The sequence below is a fragment of the Dipodomys ordii genome, unplaced genomic scaffold (genome assembly GCF_000151885.1).
Source record: "Dipodomys ordii isolate 6190 unplaced genomic scaffold, Dord_2.0 Scaffold4, whole genome shotgun sequence".
Classification (NCBI taxonomy): Eukaryota; Metazoa; Chordata; class Mammalia; order Rodentia; family Heteromyidae; genus Dipodomys; species Dipodomys ordii.
In genome coordinates this window covers 22,113,482-22,126,943 of record NW_012267220.1, presented here as the reverse complement: position 1 = coordinate 22,126,943, position 13,462 = coordinate 22,113,482, and the positions used below count along the sequence as shown (strand labels likewise).

Genomic DNA, 13,462 nt, shown 5'->3' with positions numbered 1-13,462 from the left:
GGGAGAGAGGGAATGGGAGAGGAGAAAGAGGGGAACATCTTCCTCTGCTAAACTCCAAGCATTTACAGTTTGGAAGAGTAGCTTTCACGACTCAGGTACTCACCATGGAACGTTGTTCAATGTAATTAGTAGTTGGGAATATTGAGATAATTTTTTCCCCATAAACCTCAGTGATCTGAGGATTACTGTTTGAAGCCAACCTGGGCAGGAAAGTGTGTAAGAATCTACCAAACTAACAAAAAAGCCAGTAGTGGAGCTGTGGCTCAAGTCTAGAGTGAGCAAAAGAAGCTCAGGGAGAACACACAGACCCTGACTTTGAGCCCCAAGACAGACAGACAGACAGACAGACAGACAGACTGACAGCACACACACACACACACACACACACACACACACACACACACAGAAGCAGTGACATTATATTTACCCTTTTAGAGATTTGTATTGATTTGTATACCTACTGACAGAATGCTTCCAGCATTCTTCTAGTTAATGTAGATGGGGGTCTTCCCTTTTCAGTAGTTAGGAGTTACAGGCTCATTGTTTAGCCTAAAATTTTGTTATATTTCAGCATTAAATTAGGATTGCATGAAGAATCTTTATTATCTGACAACATCCCAAGGAAATAAGCCATGTTCCTTGGCAAAATCTATCAGTTGAAATAGCTCTAATTATTAACGGCTAATAATGCATACAAAAGTGCTTGCTCTCTGAATCTATTTTCAGAGTTTTTACCAGGCTTCATTCATTTAGTGCTTCCAAAATCCCCTGAGGTAAGCCTTAGACTTTCCCCATGAAGACACTAGAGCCAGAGATGTGAGGTGAGGACACCACAGCAACCTGCTGAGCAGCCAGGCTCAGAGTCTGGTGTGAGTCAGGCCAGCCCCCAAGTTTGTGCTCTTGATCTTTAAGCACATTCTTGGTATTGACAAGATAAATTCCCTCTTTTATTTACTTATTAATTCATTCACGGGCATTTCCTGAGATTCTCTTATGCGTTCATGATTATTTCATGAATAATCTCAAAAGGAAAAGTCAGGTTAATATAATAATAATAAATAGCAGACTGTTATATGCAAGAGACTTTTGGAGAACATTCTTTCTTTCTTTATTTTTTGATCAGTCATGGGCCTTGAACTCTGGGCCTGGGTGCTGTCCCTTGGCTCTTCAGCTCAAGGTGAGTGCTCTACCACTTGAGCGACTGCACCGCTTCTGGTTTTCTGATTTTTTTTTTTTTGGAGATAAGGGTCTCTTTTCCTGACCAGGCCAGCTTTGAACCACGATTCTCAGATCTCAGCCTCCTGAGTAGCTAGACGTGAGCTACCAGCATCCGATTCATTTTTTACATTTTTGTTCTTTTATCAACAACTTGATGAAATAGGAAATAATATTACAACTGTGTTATAAAAGAGGAAACGTAGCCACAGGTTAACATCTTAGGTAAAATAGCTAGATATGTATTAGCCAGAATTTGGATACAAAAGGTTGAACCCAGGGGCAGCTACCACTATGATTACTTAGAGGTATTTTTAGCAATACAAATAATTTGAAGAAATTTTGCAGTTTTTAAAGCAGTACTGGGGTTTGAACTCAGGACTCCACACATAAGTGTGGACCACTTTTCTGCCCTGTAAGACAGGCTTATTATGCTTTAGTTGCTCTAGCTAAGGCTTTATGCTTGTTTTCTGAGGATTATCCTTGGACCAATATTCTCCTACTTAGTTCTCCATTCATGTCCAAATGAAGCACACATTACATTCCAGGTGACTTATCGGGTAAGATGATATGTAATCAACATTTTGTGCATAAACTGAGCCCTAGTAAAAGATATGGAATTAAATATAGTGGCTCACACCTACAATCCTATCCATGGAGAGATGCTGACCAAATGGATCACTGCTGGAGGACAGCCCTAACCAAAAAAAAAAAGAAGAAGAAGAAAGAAAAAAAATTCAGGAGATTTTTTTCTCATTCTTATCCAACAAGAAGCAGGAAATGTGGTACTCTCTTATCATTTCAGCAACACTGAAAGTCTAAATAGAAAGAAGATGGTCCTTGACAACCTGGAGAAAAAAGCAAGACTTTATTGGAGACTTTTACTCACTAGACACTACGGTGAAAATGAACTATGTAACTGGTGTGAGGAGATTTGGGGGAGGGAAAAACAAGGAGAAAACAAGGGAAGAGGCAACACTGCCCAAAAAGAAATTTACTCATTACCTGACTTATTTAACTGTACCCCTCTGTACAATAACAATAATCAAAACAGAAGAGTCTGAGGGACTTTCCTGTCTGGGCTGACTTCAAACTGTGATCTTCAGATCTGTGTAAGCCACAGGCAGCCCGCTATAATGCTTTATTTTTCTTGATCATGTTGCCTATTTCTTTTCCTTTTGCTCTCAGATCACAGTTAATCATTACTATTTTCACTTGATTATTGATTTCATGGTGGATGTTAATCAAAAATATTGAAATAACATTTCTAATTCCCTAGTTTTATTTGTCTCTTTTGTGTCCTGCAATTCTCTAGTAACTCTCATAACTTATTTAGTTTATGAAATTTGTATACCCTGCTTTCATTGTTCATATACATGAAAATGTATTGAATAAAACATAAAGAGGATAAGTAGCATAACTCATGTGATCGCATGAAGGTCTAAAGTTTTGAAGGCCTTGGTTCAAACTTCAGAACTGCTAAATAAATATATAGAAACTATGAAGATGATGGTTACTTAAAACTGATAAATATCTGTAGATGCTAGGTACCATAAATTCATTTGATAAATATAAGAACTTGCTGGATAAATGTGTAGAGCTAATTAATTTAGAATGAGATTTGAATCCTGGAAAGAGTAGTCCCTAAGGAGAAGGCCTGTATTTGATAGTGTTACTAGGCTATTCCATTATTGGAGGCCAGCCAGGGTCAAGTCAGGACTTTCTGATTGCTAGGCAGGTAATCTTACTGCTGCTCCACATACTCTCCTTCAGCCATGATTTCTGCTCATTATTTTTCAGACCACAGCTCACTTCCTTCTAGGCACATACCTGGATATGTTTTAACTATGTTAGAGTTCCATGTAGCTGGGATATCAGGCTCTTCATCAAGAACAGGTCTCACTTGTTTATTTTCTCCCTAGGCTGGCCTTCACCTATGATCCCAACATTTCAACCTCCTAAATAGCTGAGACTGTAAGACCTGAGCCAGTTTAGCACTCATTTTAGTTTAATCCATTCATATTAAGCCACAAAAATTTTAGGATAATCAACACAACAACAACAACAACAACAAAGCACCAAGTAGTTGAGTCCTATTCATCTTGGGAGAATGAAATTTCAAACTCACCATCTTCAACTTATTCTTGTATTTATCAACTCATAGCCAGGAAATTACTATTTATATCTATCCTGGCTTTCACCATGTAGTATGAACTCATTTCCTTTTCTTTGGTTCTTTGCAACTGGGTATCTCAATAGGCAGAATGTTTTTATTTTCCACAAAATGAGAAACAGAAGCTAATAAGGACATATCAGCCTCTTGATCACAGAGTCTTGCCTTAATGCTGGACTTTAAGCAGAATCAGAAAACAGGCCAGCAGCTATCTGTGCCATGCTGAAAATACAATATTTTGATGACAATATCATGCCCAGTTTGAGCAAATAAAAGATGTTAACAGCCACATATTTCGATGTGTTGGATGGCAACAGTTCTAATGAAAGTAAAATACATTTTGTGCGGATCAATAGTATTACCCAAACAATTCACACCTCATTTTCTGCTTCTTGCTAGAGTGTGGTAACTGGTCTTTGGTACTCACTCTTGAGATAGATCCAAACATAACGGACTAGTGAACATGTAAAACTGATTTTTTTCCTGTTCTTATGTAAGAGGATTACAAATTATTTCAGACTTTTCAAGTATGAACAACTTAATATGTGTATTCAGAACTTCAATAATGTGTAACTAATTATTTAATACTGTATTGCTTTGGACAATTGTGAATGACTACATTGGAATACGTTATACAATTATTGTTATCCAATAATTGCATCATCTCTCCATTTACTCCAGTTACATGAAAATGTTTTTTCATGATTGAAGGAAAGATAATTTTCCTTTTGATTATAAGAAAGTAAGTCATGATCTTAAAATTTAAAAAAAAAAAACTATCACAAGTGAAATATGCAAAGACTACCAGGACTCCTATGGAAACAATACCTTTTCATTATCGCTAAGACTTAACATTTGTATTTTGGCCAGCTGAGGTTGAAATTAGATAGCTCAATGGGTGACAAAAACCCTAAGAACACAGGCAAAGCTTCAATTATTTCTCCTCCGTGGCTCAGCTGGCCTTGGCTGCAGCATGGAGAAGGCACCTATAGTGTGAGTCATGCAGTGATGTAATTATGTGCTTAGTATATTTTCTTAATTAATTTAAATATGCTTGAACAACTTGCAAGCTTGAACTTGAACATTCCCACATCTTGGTCCCTGGATACAAATAAAGCTTTCTGGAGTGAGAGAGTGGTGTCCAATTTGATGAGTTAAACAATGTCTTTGGACAGAAGAAGAAATCATTCAAATTTAAACATGTTTGTGCAAACTTTTTCTTTCATCTGTGTCTTTTGTTTCATTTATACATTTGTTTAGTAACAAATGAAGTTGAGAAAGCAGCTGTCAGCAAGTGCTAGTTTAGGTGGCAAAAAAAAAAATTATCAGATGGATGAGGTCTGCCTCCACTACGTGTTAAATGAACCATTGAAGTAATGAAGGAAAATAGACATAGTATTCAGAATAGAGGGCCCAGGGGAGAGCCAACCAATTCCTGAATGAGAGTGGACATGGAGTCAACTCTTTCTTGAACAAAAGAGGTTTCTCATGCATTTGCATGGGATTGTTTTTCTTTGTTGTTGTTGTTGTTTTTGTTTGTTCATGGGGGCCTTGGCATTGTATCTGAGCTTTTCAGCTCAAGGCTAGTGCTCTACAACTTGAGGCACAGCACCACTTCTGGGTTTTTTTGTGGCTAATTGGAGATAAGAGTCTCACAGCTTTCCTTCGCGGGATGGCTTTGAACCACAGTCTTCAGATCTCAGCCTACATCAGCACCTGGCTGCATGCGATTTTAATTTTTTTATTTTTTTTTCTTTTGACAGTTATTTTTTTATTGTGAAAATACTGTACAGAGGGGTTACAAATACACGGGCAAGATAATGAGTACATTTCTTATCCAGCATTGTAGCCTCCTCAGCAATAATTTACCTGGTACATCCCAGCTCCACCTCGAGACACCATAGTCTCATCTGTCTTTAGCTATGAGTTAGTTACCACATCTATCTATAGACCATGATTATGTTTTTCTAAACTTCAGAATATATTGTCTCCTGCTCTTCTTTTTCTGTATTAATCTTTACAAACACCTTTCAAAATTTGCACTGTATTAGGAAAGGTGGAAACAATTCAGCTCATTTTTCCCCTTGAGTATGTTATTTTATTGCAATTGACAGAATTTTCTCTCTGGAAGGACAAGCTACATGCCCTCTTGGGTTCTTTTGAAAAAAAATTTTTATTGTAAAGCTACTGTACACAAGGGTTACAGTTGCATGCGTAAGGTAGTGAGTACATTTCCTATGGAGCATTGTTACACCTCCTTTGTTTTTTCCCTATGATCCCATCCTTCCCCACCTACTCCCCCCTCCCCTACCCCCAGCTCCTAAAGTTGTAAAGTTCATTTTCAACATAGTGTCTGATTCTGGTGCTCTCAGGTTCTTTATGGACATCATTTTTGTAGTGCCCTGTAATGGAGCAATATACTGGACTCAATTCTCCTGTTCATACTTTATCTCAAGTTAGAAGTAGGCATACTAAAGTCTGAAATAAACTATTGTTGCTAAATCAATACTCAGCAGAGTTTTTTAAAAAGACCAATAGAGTAATATCTGTGAAATTTAGTAGCCAACTTTGGATCTCTTTCTGAGGATGCCGTGGACAATAAACAATAGTAACATTATGATCAGCATGTGAAAGACACCTGCCGGGCTGTGACTTTATCTATAGCATCCAAGTAAAAACTAGAAGAGTGGCTAAACTAGAAGAGACAAAACAACTAAGAAGAAATGTAAAAGGAGCTAAATGATGAGTAAACAATGAGGTTTTTCTAGTAAGGCATGTTTATAAGTTTATTGTACATATTCAATAGACAGAAGCCAAATTCACCAATAATTTACAGTATCATTTTGCTATTATTTATTTTGATAAAATTGCCTTTGGTTCATCTTCTCTTGACTAATATGGGGTCTGGAAGAATAATAGTATCATTAAGTAATGATTATAGCTATTGATCTGTGCAACCCAAGAAAAGACATGGGGTTTAAATTCCATCATGTAGTATGTTATATATAAAGTGAGTACCATTAAAGTGGTTTTAATCTATATGGGAAAACTCAAAGTCCCTTGTAATTTATAATATTAATTTTAATGTGAAATATCTTTTAAAAGTCATTTCTTAGAATTACAGCTATAATAACCACTGACTGATGATTACCAGTTAATTAACTTCTACATTTCTAATGAATCAAAGTGCTGTGCTATATCAATGTAAACTTTCCATCCTAAATAATAGGTAGTAATATCATGTGTGTCATGGCTGAACATATTAAATTTCATCATAAAATAAAATACAATTCTTTGGCAAATTTAAAGTCACATATTTATAAAGATTGTAATGATCAAATTTGAGTTAAAATGTTAAAAAGAACAGGTGGATATTCTCTGAACCCAAAGCGAATAGATGTAAAATCATGGTGGTACTTACCACAGTGAAATTCATAACTTTCAAAATCCATATTGTCATGGCTAAGTTAACTATCATGGTAACCAACAGCAGAAGGACAAAGAAGTATAAGCACCTCTTTCGCCATCCATAAATTCCCACTGGATAAAATTGTGCATTTTCGGTTCTGGGTAGGTTGTTTTGTTGTGTTGCTAAGATATATTGTTCCCGTGTCATCTGAAAAGAAAGCAAGAATGGAAAAAAGAGATAGAGAGGTGGAATGTAGTATGGAAGGGAAGAGGGAAAGGCAGAAGGAAGGCAAGAACCAAGAAAGGAGAGAAGGAAGGAGAGGATGGAGGAAGAAAGGAAGTAATGAAGGAAGGGGAAGAAAATGGAGGAAAGGGAGTGAAAGAAGGAAGGAAAATAAGGAAGGAAGGAAAATACGAAAGGAAGGAAGGAATGGGAAAAGGGAGGGAAAAGATGGAACGAAGAAAGAAGAAAAAAAGAAAGTGGGAAGGGAAGGAAAGAGGAAGGGAAGGAAAGAGGAAGGAATGGAATGAAAAGAAATAAGGAAAAATGGAAGAAAAAGGAAGGGAGGCAAGGAAGGAGGATAGAGAATGAAGGCAGGAAGACAAGAAGGAGTAGAGGAAGGGCAGTAGGGAAGTAGAAAGGAAAGAAAGGAATAAAAAGAAGAAAATACAAGAGGGAGGGAAGGGGGAGAAAGAAAACATTAAAAATAAGACTCATGACTCCTTTTAATAAAGAATAAGGTAATTTAAAATAATGGCCAGAAAATGCTCAATACTTATTCTTGTCTAATTAAAATATCACAAACACCCTCAAGTCATTATCATCAATGTTGCTTATGAGAGCTATTTAATTGATCGTTTGATCTATAAGAAATTTGTTATTTCCAGAGAGGTTTCCCAATCCCAAAAGAAACTCTTCTCTCAAGATATTCTGGGAAGTTAGCTCTGTAGACAGTGTTTTATAAAACAACTAATCCACTCAGCTCTAAGCTCTTGTATTAGGTTTCATTCATATTTTGTGACGGTCAGAGGTCAAATTTATCAGAAGGCTTTTCTGTACCTCTCCCTAAAACCACAGGGATAAAGTGCTTAGTATCAATGTTTCAATAAAAATATCAGTGTACTAACACAAACCTATGTAGATAAAGTTAAATTAGAGTTGTTTACCTAGTTAAATTTTTTATTCAGAAATTATTCATTATTTAAACTATATTTCAGTTACTTAGGATAAAATTGAATTCTAAAAGAACACAGAAATATAGTCTATTATGATCAACATATTTTTCTGATAATGACATAAGGAGAAATCAGTTTTAAAGGTACCAATCTGGTATTTCTTGGTAAGGTTAGATTGCAACATAATTTCAGAAACCAAATGTGCCATTACTGTTTTATATAATTTATAAACATGGAAAGGGAAAATTCAATGGATTTTCTAAAATAAAATTATCTTATGCAATTTTCAACATAACATCTACATACTGAGCACAGAAATTAATTTTTAGAAAATGTGATTTTTTATGTAGGACAGTGATTGCTTTTTTAGTTTTCTTAGATTGACTTTCATATGTGTATAAAATTAAAAATTCCTAGGTTACCAGTTACAGTGATGCATTATTGTGATCTTATCTCTCACGAGACTTGAGACAACATTCTAGGTGACACAGTAACACCTCATCTAAAAAAACAACAAAAATAATCTCAACAGAAATAACAGTAAATTTTATTTACAAAAGTTAATATGGAATTGATAGTTTAAAATACAGAAGACTTTTGGTATCTGCAGGTGTATGTTTCTAAGGAGAAAAGCAATTGAAGCAAATTGTGGATGCTAAAATTGCCCGTAGGTTAATACTGGACTAGTAATGTTTGATTCCTTTCTCCGATAGCACTGGTCAACTTTGGTTAAAGACAAGAAAATCTAAATGCCCACTCTATTACTTAAGTAAAGAACATTGATCTTTCTTTTGGAGCACTATAAGCACATCTAATAATAATATGGACAGAGAGGTCTTCTCCAAGTCAAATCCTGTTCTTGGGAAATGAAGACTGTCTTTTCAATATTTCTTTTGATATTTTAAAATTTTAATAATTTCTCACTGTGCTTGGTCAAACTTGCATGTAATAAATACAAAGTTAAGACATTTTTCTATAATATAAAATATTTAAGATAAGACTATGAAGTTGTGATTTTAGTGATCCAATGATAGTTTGAATAAAATGTTGAATAATAAAACAATTTTATCAGTTGGTTTTTGTTTGTAATGTTAAATATATAAATTCAGATAAAATTAATTCCACATGAAATAAATGCTTCCAAGACCCTGACTTCAAAACCCTAGTACCAAAAATAAAAAAAATTAAAAGTTACTTCTAATATTTTCAGCCTAAAGGAAAATATATTAATATGACAAAATGATGAAATGGATAAATATGTTAAATCACATTTAATTTTGTTATTTTTTTCTAGTATCAATGACTTTGATCACTCCTTTTTATTTTCATATTCATAAATAACAGAGTTCTAGGACATATACAAACACCTAAACACCTATCATACAAACACCTAGACTAAATGTCTATTTTTCCAAAATCATTAAATACTTAAGTACATATTTCTTTTCTTCTTTATGTTTACCAATGTGGTATTTATCAAAGAAATAAAAGATAATAGCTATGTATACAGCAATATGGAAATATTTAAGTTACACATAAACAATGGGATTTTTATAGTCATTTAAAGTATCATGGCTGGGCTTTATTTTCTTAGTTTTTTTTTTTTTTTTGATCTTCAGTTGTGAACCAGATCAGATTATGTTAGCTCACAAGTGTCGATTTTCAAGTTTTTCAGGATGTTTGGGAGCCAGTTGTTAAGCATGGTTAAAAATCGTAGTTTCAATGAATCATCAGTATTAACTATAAATAGATAGGTAGTTATAAATTCTTCATACTATACCTCTCCTCATAAGTACTCCTTTTATCATTATCATTATTGTTTAAGCAAACAATGACTATTTCTTTGAAACAAGTTACAATATTTAATCCCTGATTGAATCCAGTTCAGTGGGGAGGTGATATTTTAGGTGTTATATAAGGGGGTGACTGGTGCCAACATGCCAAACAATTCACTTCGGGTGAGGAATTTGGCAAATATTTTGTACTCCTCCTGGAAAGCAGTTATGCTTACAAAGCAGAGACTCCATTGTAACAAGGGGAGAAAATGGAGCCAGGGGTAGTTGCATACCTCTGTAATCCCAGAGCAAGACACTACTCGGTAGGCAGGAGGACTGTGAATTTCACATCAGCCAGGGATACATAGGAAGTTCCAGACTAAATCATCAGAAAGCAAAATAATATAGAATAAAGAATTCTAGGGACAGTCATAATTTACAGGAAGGGCTGGAGAAAAGGGGAAATCATGAGGGTTTGGAGACAACATAGAAGTCTGTGGAGAACAAGATCACACAGAAAACTGAAGGTGCTGAAGTGGCAAGTGTGAGACCTTCCCCTTCAGAGATGGGAAGACCTTTCCTCTGAGAAGATCACTAGAAATGTATACGACCATTGTTATCAATCTTCAGATTATCGCATCAGTCTAATTTGATATTAAAACAAACTTCTTTTAAAAGAATATGCTATGTCTACAAATTCTATTTAGAGTAAAGGACAAGAGTTACATGCCTTAGAAAAAGAAATAATGACCTAGTTATGACTTTATATACAACTAAAAGAAAACTGGTTCCATAGCTTAGCTATGGTAAATAATGTTGCATTATTTACCATAGCTAAGATATGGAACCAACCCAGATGCCCCTCAGTAGAAGAATGGATCAAGAATATGTGGTATATATACACAACGGAATTCTATGCCTCCATCAGAAAGAATAACATTGCCCCATTTGTTAGGAAATGGAAAAACTTGGAAAAAATTATATTAAGTGAAGTAAGCCAAGCCCAAAGAAACATAGGTCCCATGGTTTCCCTTATTTGCAATATCTAGTATATGTATGAGTCAAGCAGAAAAGGTCAGGTAAGTTGATATTAGGGGAATGAACCCCAAGATGAGTATTCAAGATTTTTTGTTTTTTTCCTTTCATGCAATTGTTTCTATTATATTTATAAATTGATTTCTATATGCTTTGTATGTCCCTCCTCCACAGTATAACTCATACTTTTACTGTACTTGATGTTGGTACAATTTATGGAGAGGAAGGGAAAAAAATAAATCATTTAACTAAGGATACAGGTGGACCCATTGCAACAATGAGATGTACAAGTCGTTATGTCAAAAATGAACTTAACTTTGGTGGAGGGTGCAGGGAGGATTGGGTGGGGGGGTAGAGGGAGGATGGGATGGGAAGGGGAAACAAAGGTGGAGGCTACAATGCTTGATAAGAAATGTGCTCGTTATCTTGCCCATGTAATTGTAACTCCTCTGTACGGTATTCTCACAATTAAAAAAAAAAAACTGGTCTTTCAATAATAACATTGCCATTTTTTTCTTGGTAAGATAAAGTCATCCAGGAAATATATCTGTCTCTTAACAATTTTGAAAAGCAAATGGGAAAACACAGGGCCTAACAAATAGTCAATCAAGGAAACAAGAAAAAATATTATTGCATCTCCTCGAGGAATTTAATAGCATTTTTGTAAATAAAACTGCACTTGATATTATTCCTATATGTTTCTCCTTTACAAAATACTTTAGGGAAACCAAGCTACACAAAGACAATAAAGTTAGCATTTTGTTTAAAAAGTTCTTCTTTTTCTTTTTACAGAGCTGAGTTTTTTCCAGTTCACCTGTCTTCACTACCTGGGGTAAAACCAGTAGAAGGAACATACAATTTTAAATAAGTAATTAAGTAAAATATCTTAAATTCAAAATGTTTATTATTACCTTTACTTAAAACATTAACTGTTGATCTATTTTGAAATATTATCCTCATCCTAAAATATCCTGGTTACTTGGGTATTATACAAAAATATATAAACAAAATATATTTTTACTATTGCTATTGTCATCTTGTAAAATGTCAAATACACAGAAATAGGGATTAAATATCCCTTACCTAAAATGTGTAGGAGGAGGTGACTTCACATTTCAAATTTTCTTCAAGTTTGTACTATTTGTGTATATATAAACTCAAAATGAGAAAGAGAAGGAGAGAGAGAGAATGAGAGAGAAAGAAAGGAGAAAGACCTCATCACAATTTCCTGAAAGACAATATTATCATAACAAGAGGACTCTGGCTTATTTCTATTTTTTTCTTCTGCAATTGCATTTATCTCTTTGATTAGAATGTTGTTGATTTGTGATGGTCTATATATACTGGGTTACTTTGAGGATCATCTCCATTTTACCTTAATATCACATGTCATGTCTACAAAACAACCATTAGAATTGTCTACTGCTTGAAACCAAGCCTTTCTTGATCTGTCCACCTTCTTGACTCTGGGGGGTGATCAGTATTAGTTACATTAGTGTAAATGCCCTAGTTTAACCCTTGGTAGTTTAAAGAAGAACTTGTTTAAATGTGGGCTTTAAAATTTCTCTGCAAAAAACAAAAAATGCTTTTGAAAACATAATAGTGTGAATAAAATTTTAAGCAAGATATTACTTGGTTAAAGGAAAAACGTATGGACAAACAGAAGTATATTTCATGAATTTTTCAACTTTTTCCTCCAAAGACTTGGAAAATCAGTTCTTCAATCTGGTAATTGTTTTCAGTACATTGTATAACATAGTGTACAAAATACAGAAGGGAATGAGTTAATCTGTAATGGCTTCAATAAGCATCTAGCCCTGGTGAATTTTGGCCAAGTTTACTAAGCTGGATAGAAGGAAAGAGAAATTATGTAGACCAAAGAAACCACTTGATTTTGCAGGGCCAACAGCAGGGAACAAAATTCCAAAACACTGTGTTCAGAGAAATGCTAATTATCACAATCTAGGTAATAGCAGTACCCAAATATTTTTTATGTTAAATATTCATCTTTAGGAATAGTAGTGAAATTATGTCCAGACAAGGACTTCATTTAATAAAATATATATGAACTACCTACCTGTTGGGTTAATTCAACATTGGAACATTTATGATTCAAATATTTAGGGACAATACATCAAGAAAAATAGAGAATAACCAATATATCAAGTAGATACAGGCTACTAAGAGGGTAAATACAATTACAAAAGACATATTTTACACATGCAATATATTATTAGCATAGGATGATAATAATTAGAAACTCTAGAAATAAGAGTACCTTTCAAAAGGAAAGATATCTGAATAAGAAGAGTAAACATGAACATTTGAAGTTCTATTTCAAATAAATATAAAATTAAAATGGGAAAAACTAGACTTCCTATCATAGACAAGGTTTTGAGGGAGGAAATATCCTATATATAAATATGTAACTATGGTAATCTGTCTCTTTCTCTCTCTATATATATGATATATATATATACATATATACAATAGTGTTGAGGCCATGGAATCAAATATATATGTATATATACATCATATATATATATATATATATATATATGATAGTGTTGAGTCCATGGAATCAAATATTGGAGCATGAAATTGGTGTTAATACAAGTCTATTTGTAGGACAAGAGATTGAGTAATAGGAAGAAATGAGTCAACTTAGTAAGGAAGAAAT

General features: G+C 34.2%; 1 protein-coding gene across 1 annotated transcript in view; it reads right to left on the bottom strand.

Annotated features, from left to right (window-relative positions):
* The window catches only part of Sgcz (sarcoglycan, zeta), a 297,039-nt gene extending 290,035 nt beyond the window's left edge, over positions 1-7,004 (bottom strand). Inside the window, exon 1 of the mRNA XM_013025070.1 lies at positions 6,810-7,004. Coding sequence (XP_012880524.1) covers positions 6,810-7,004 — 195 coding nt within the window. The remainder of the gene's footprint in view (positions 1-6,809) is intronic.
* Positions 7,005-13,462: the final 6,458 nt, after the last annotated feature.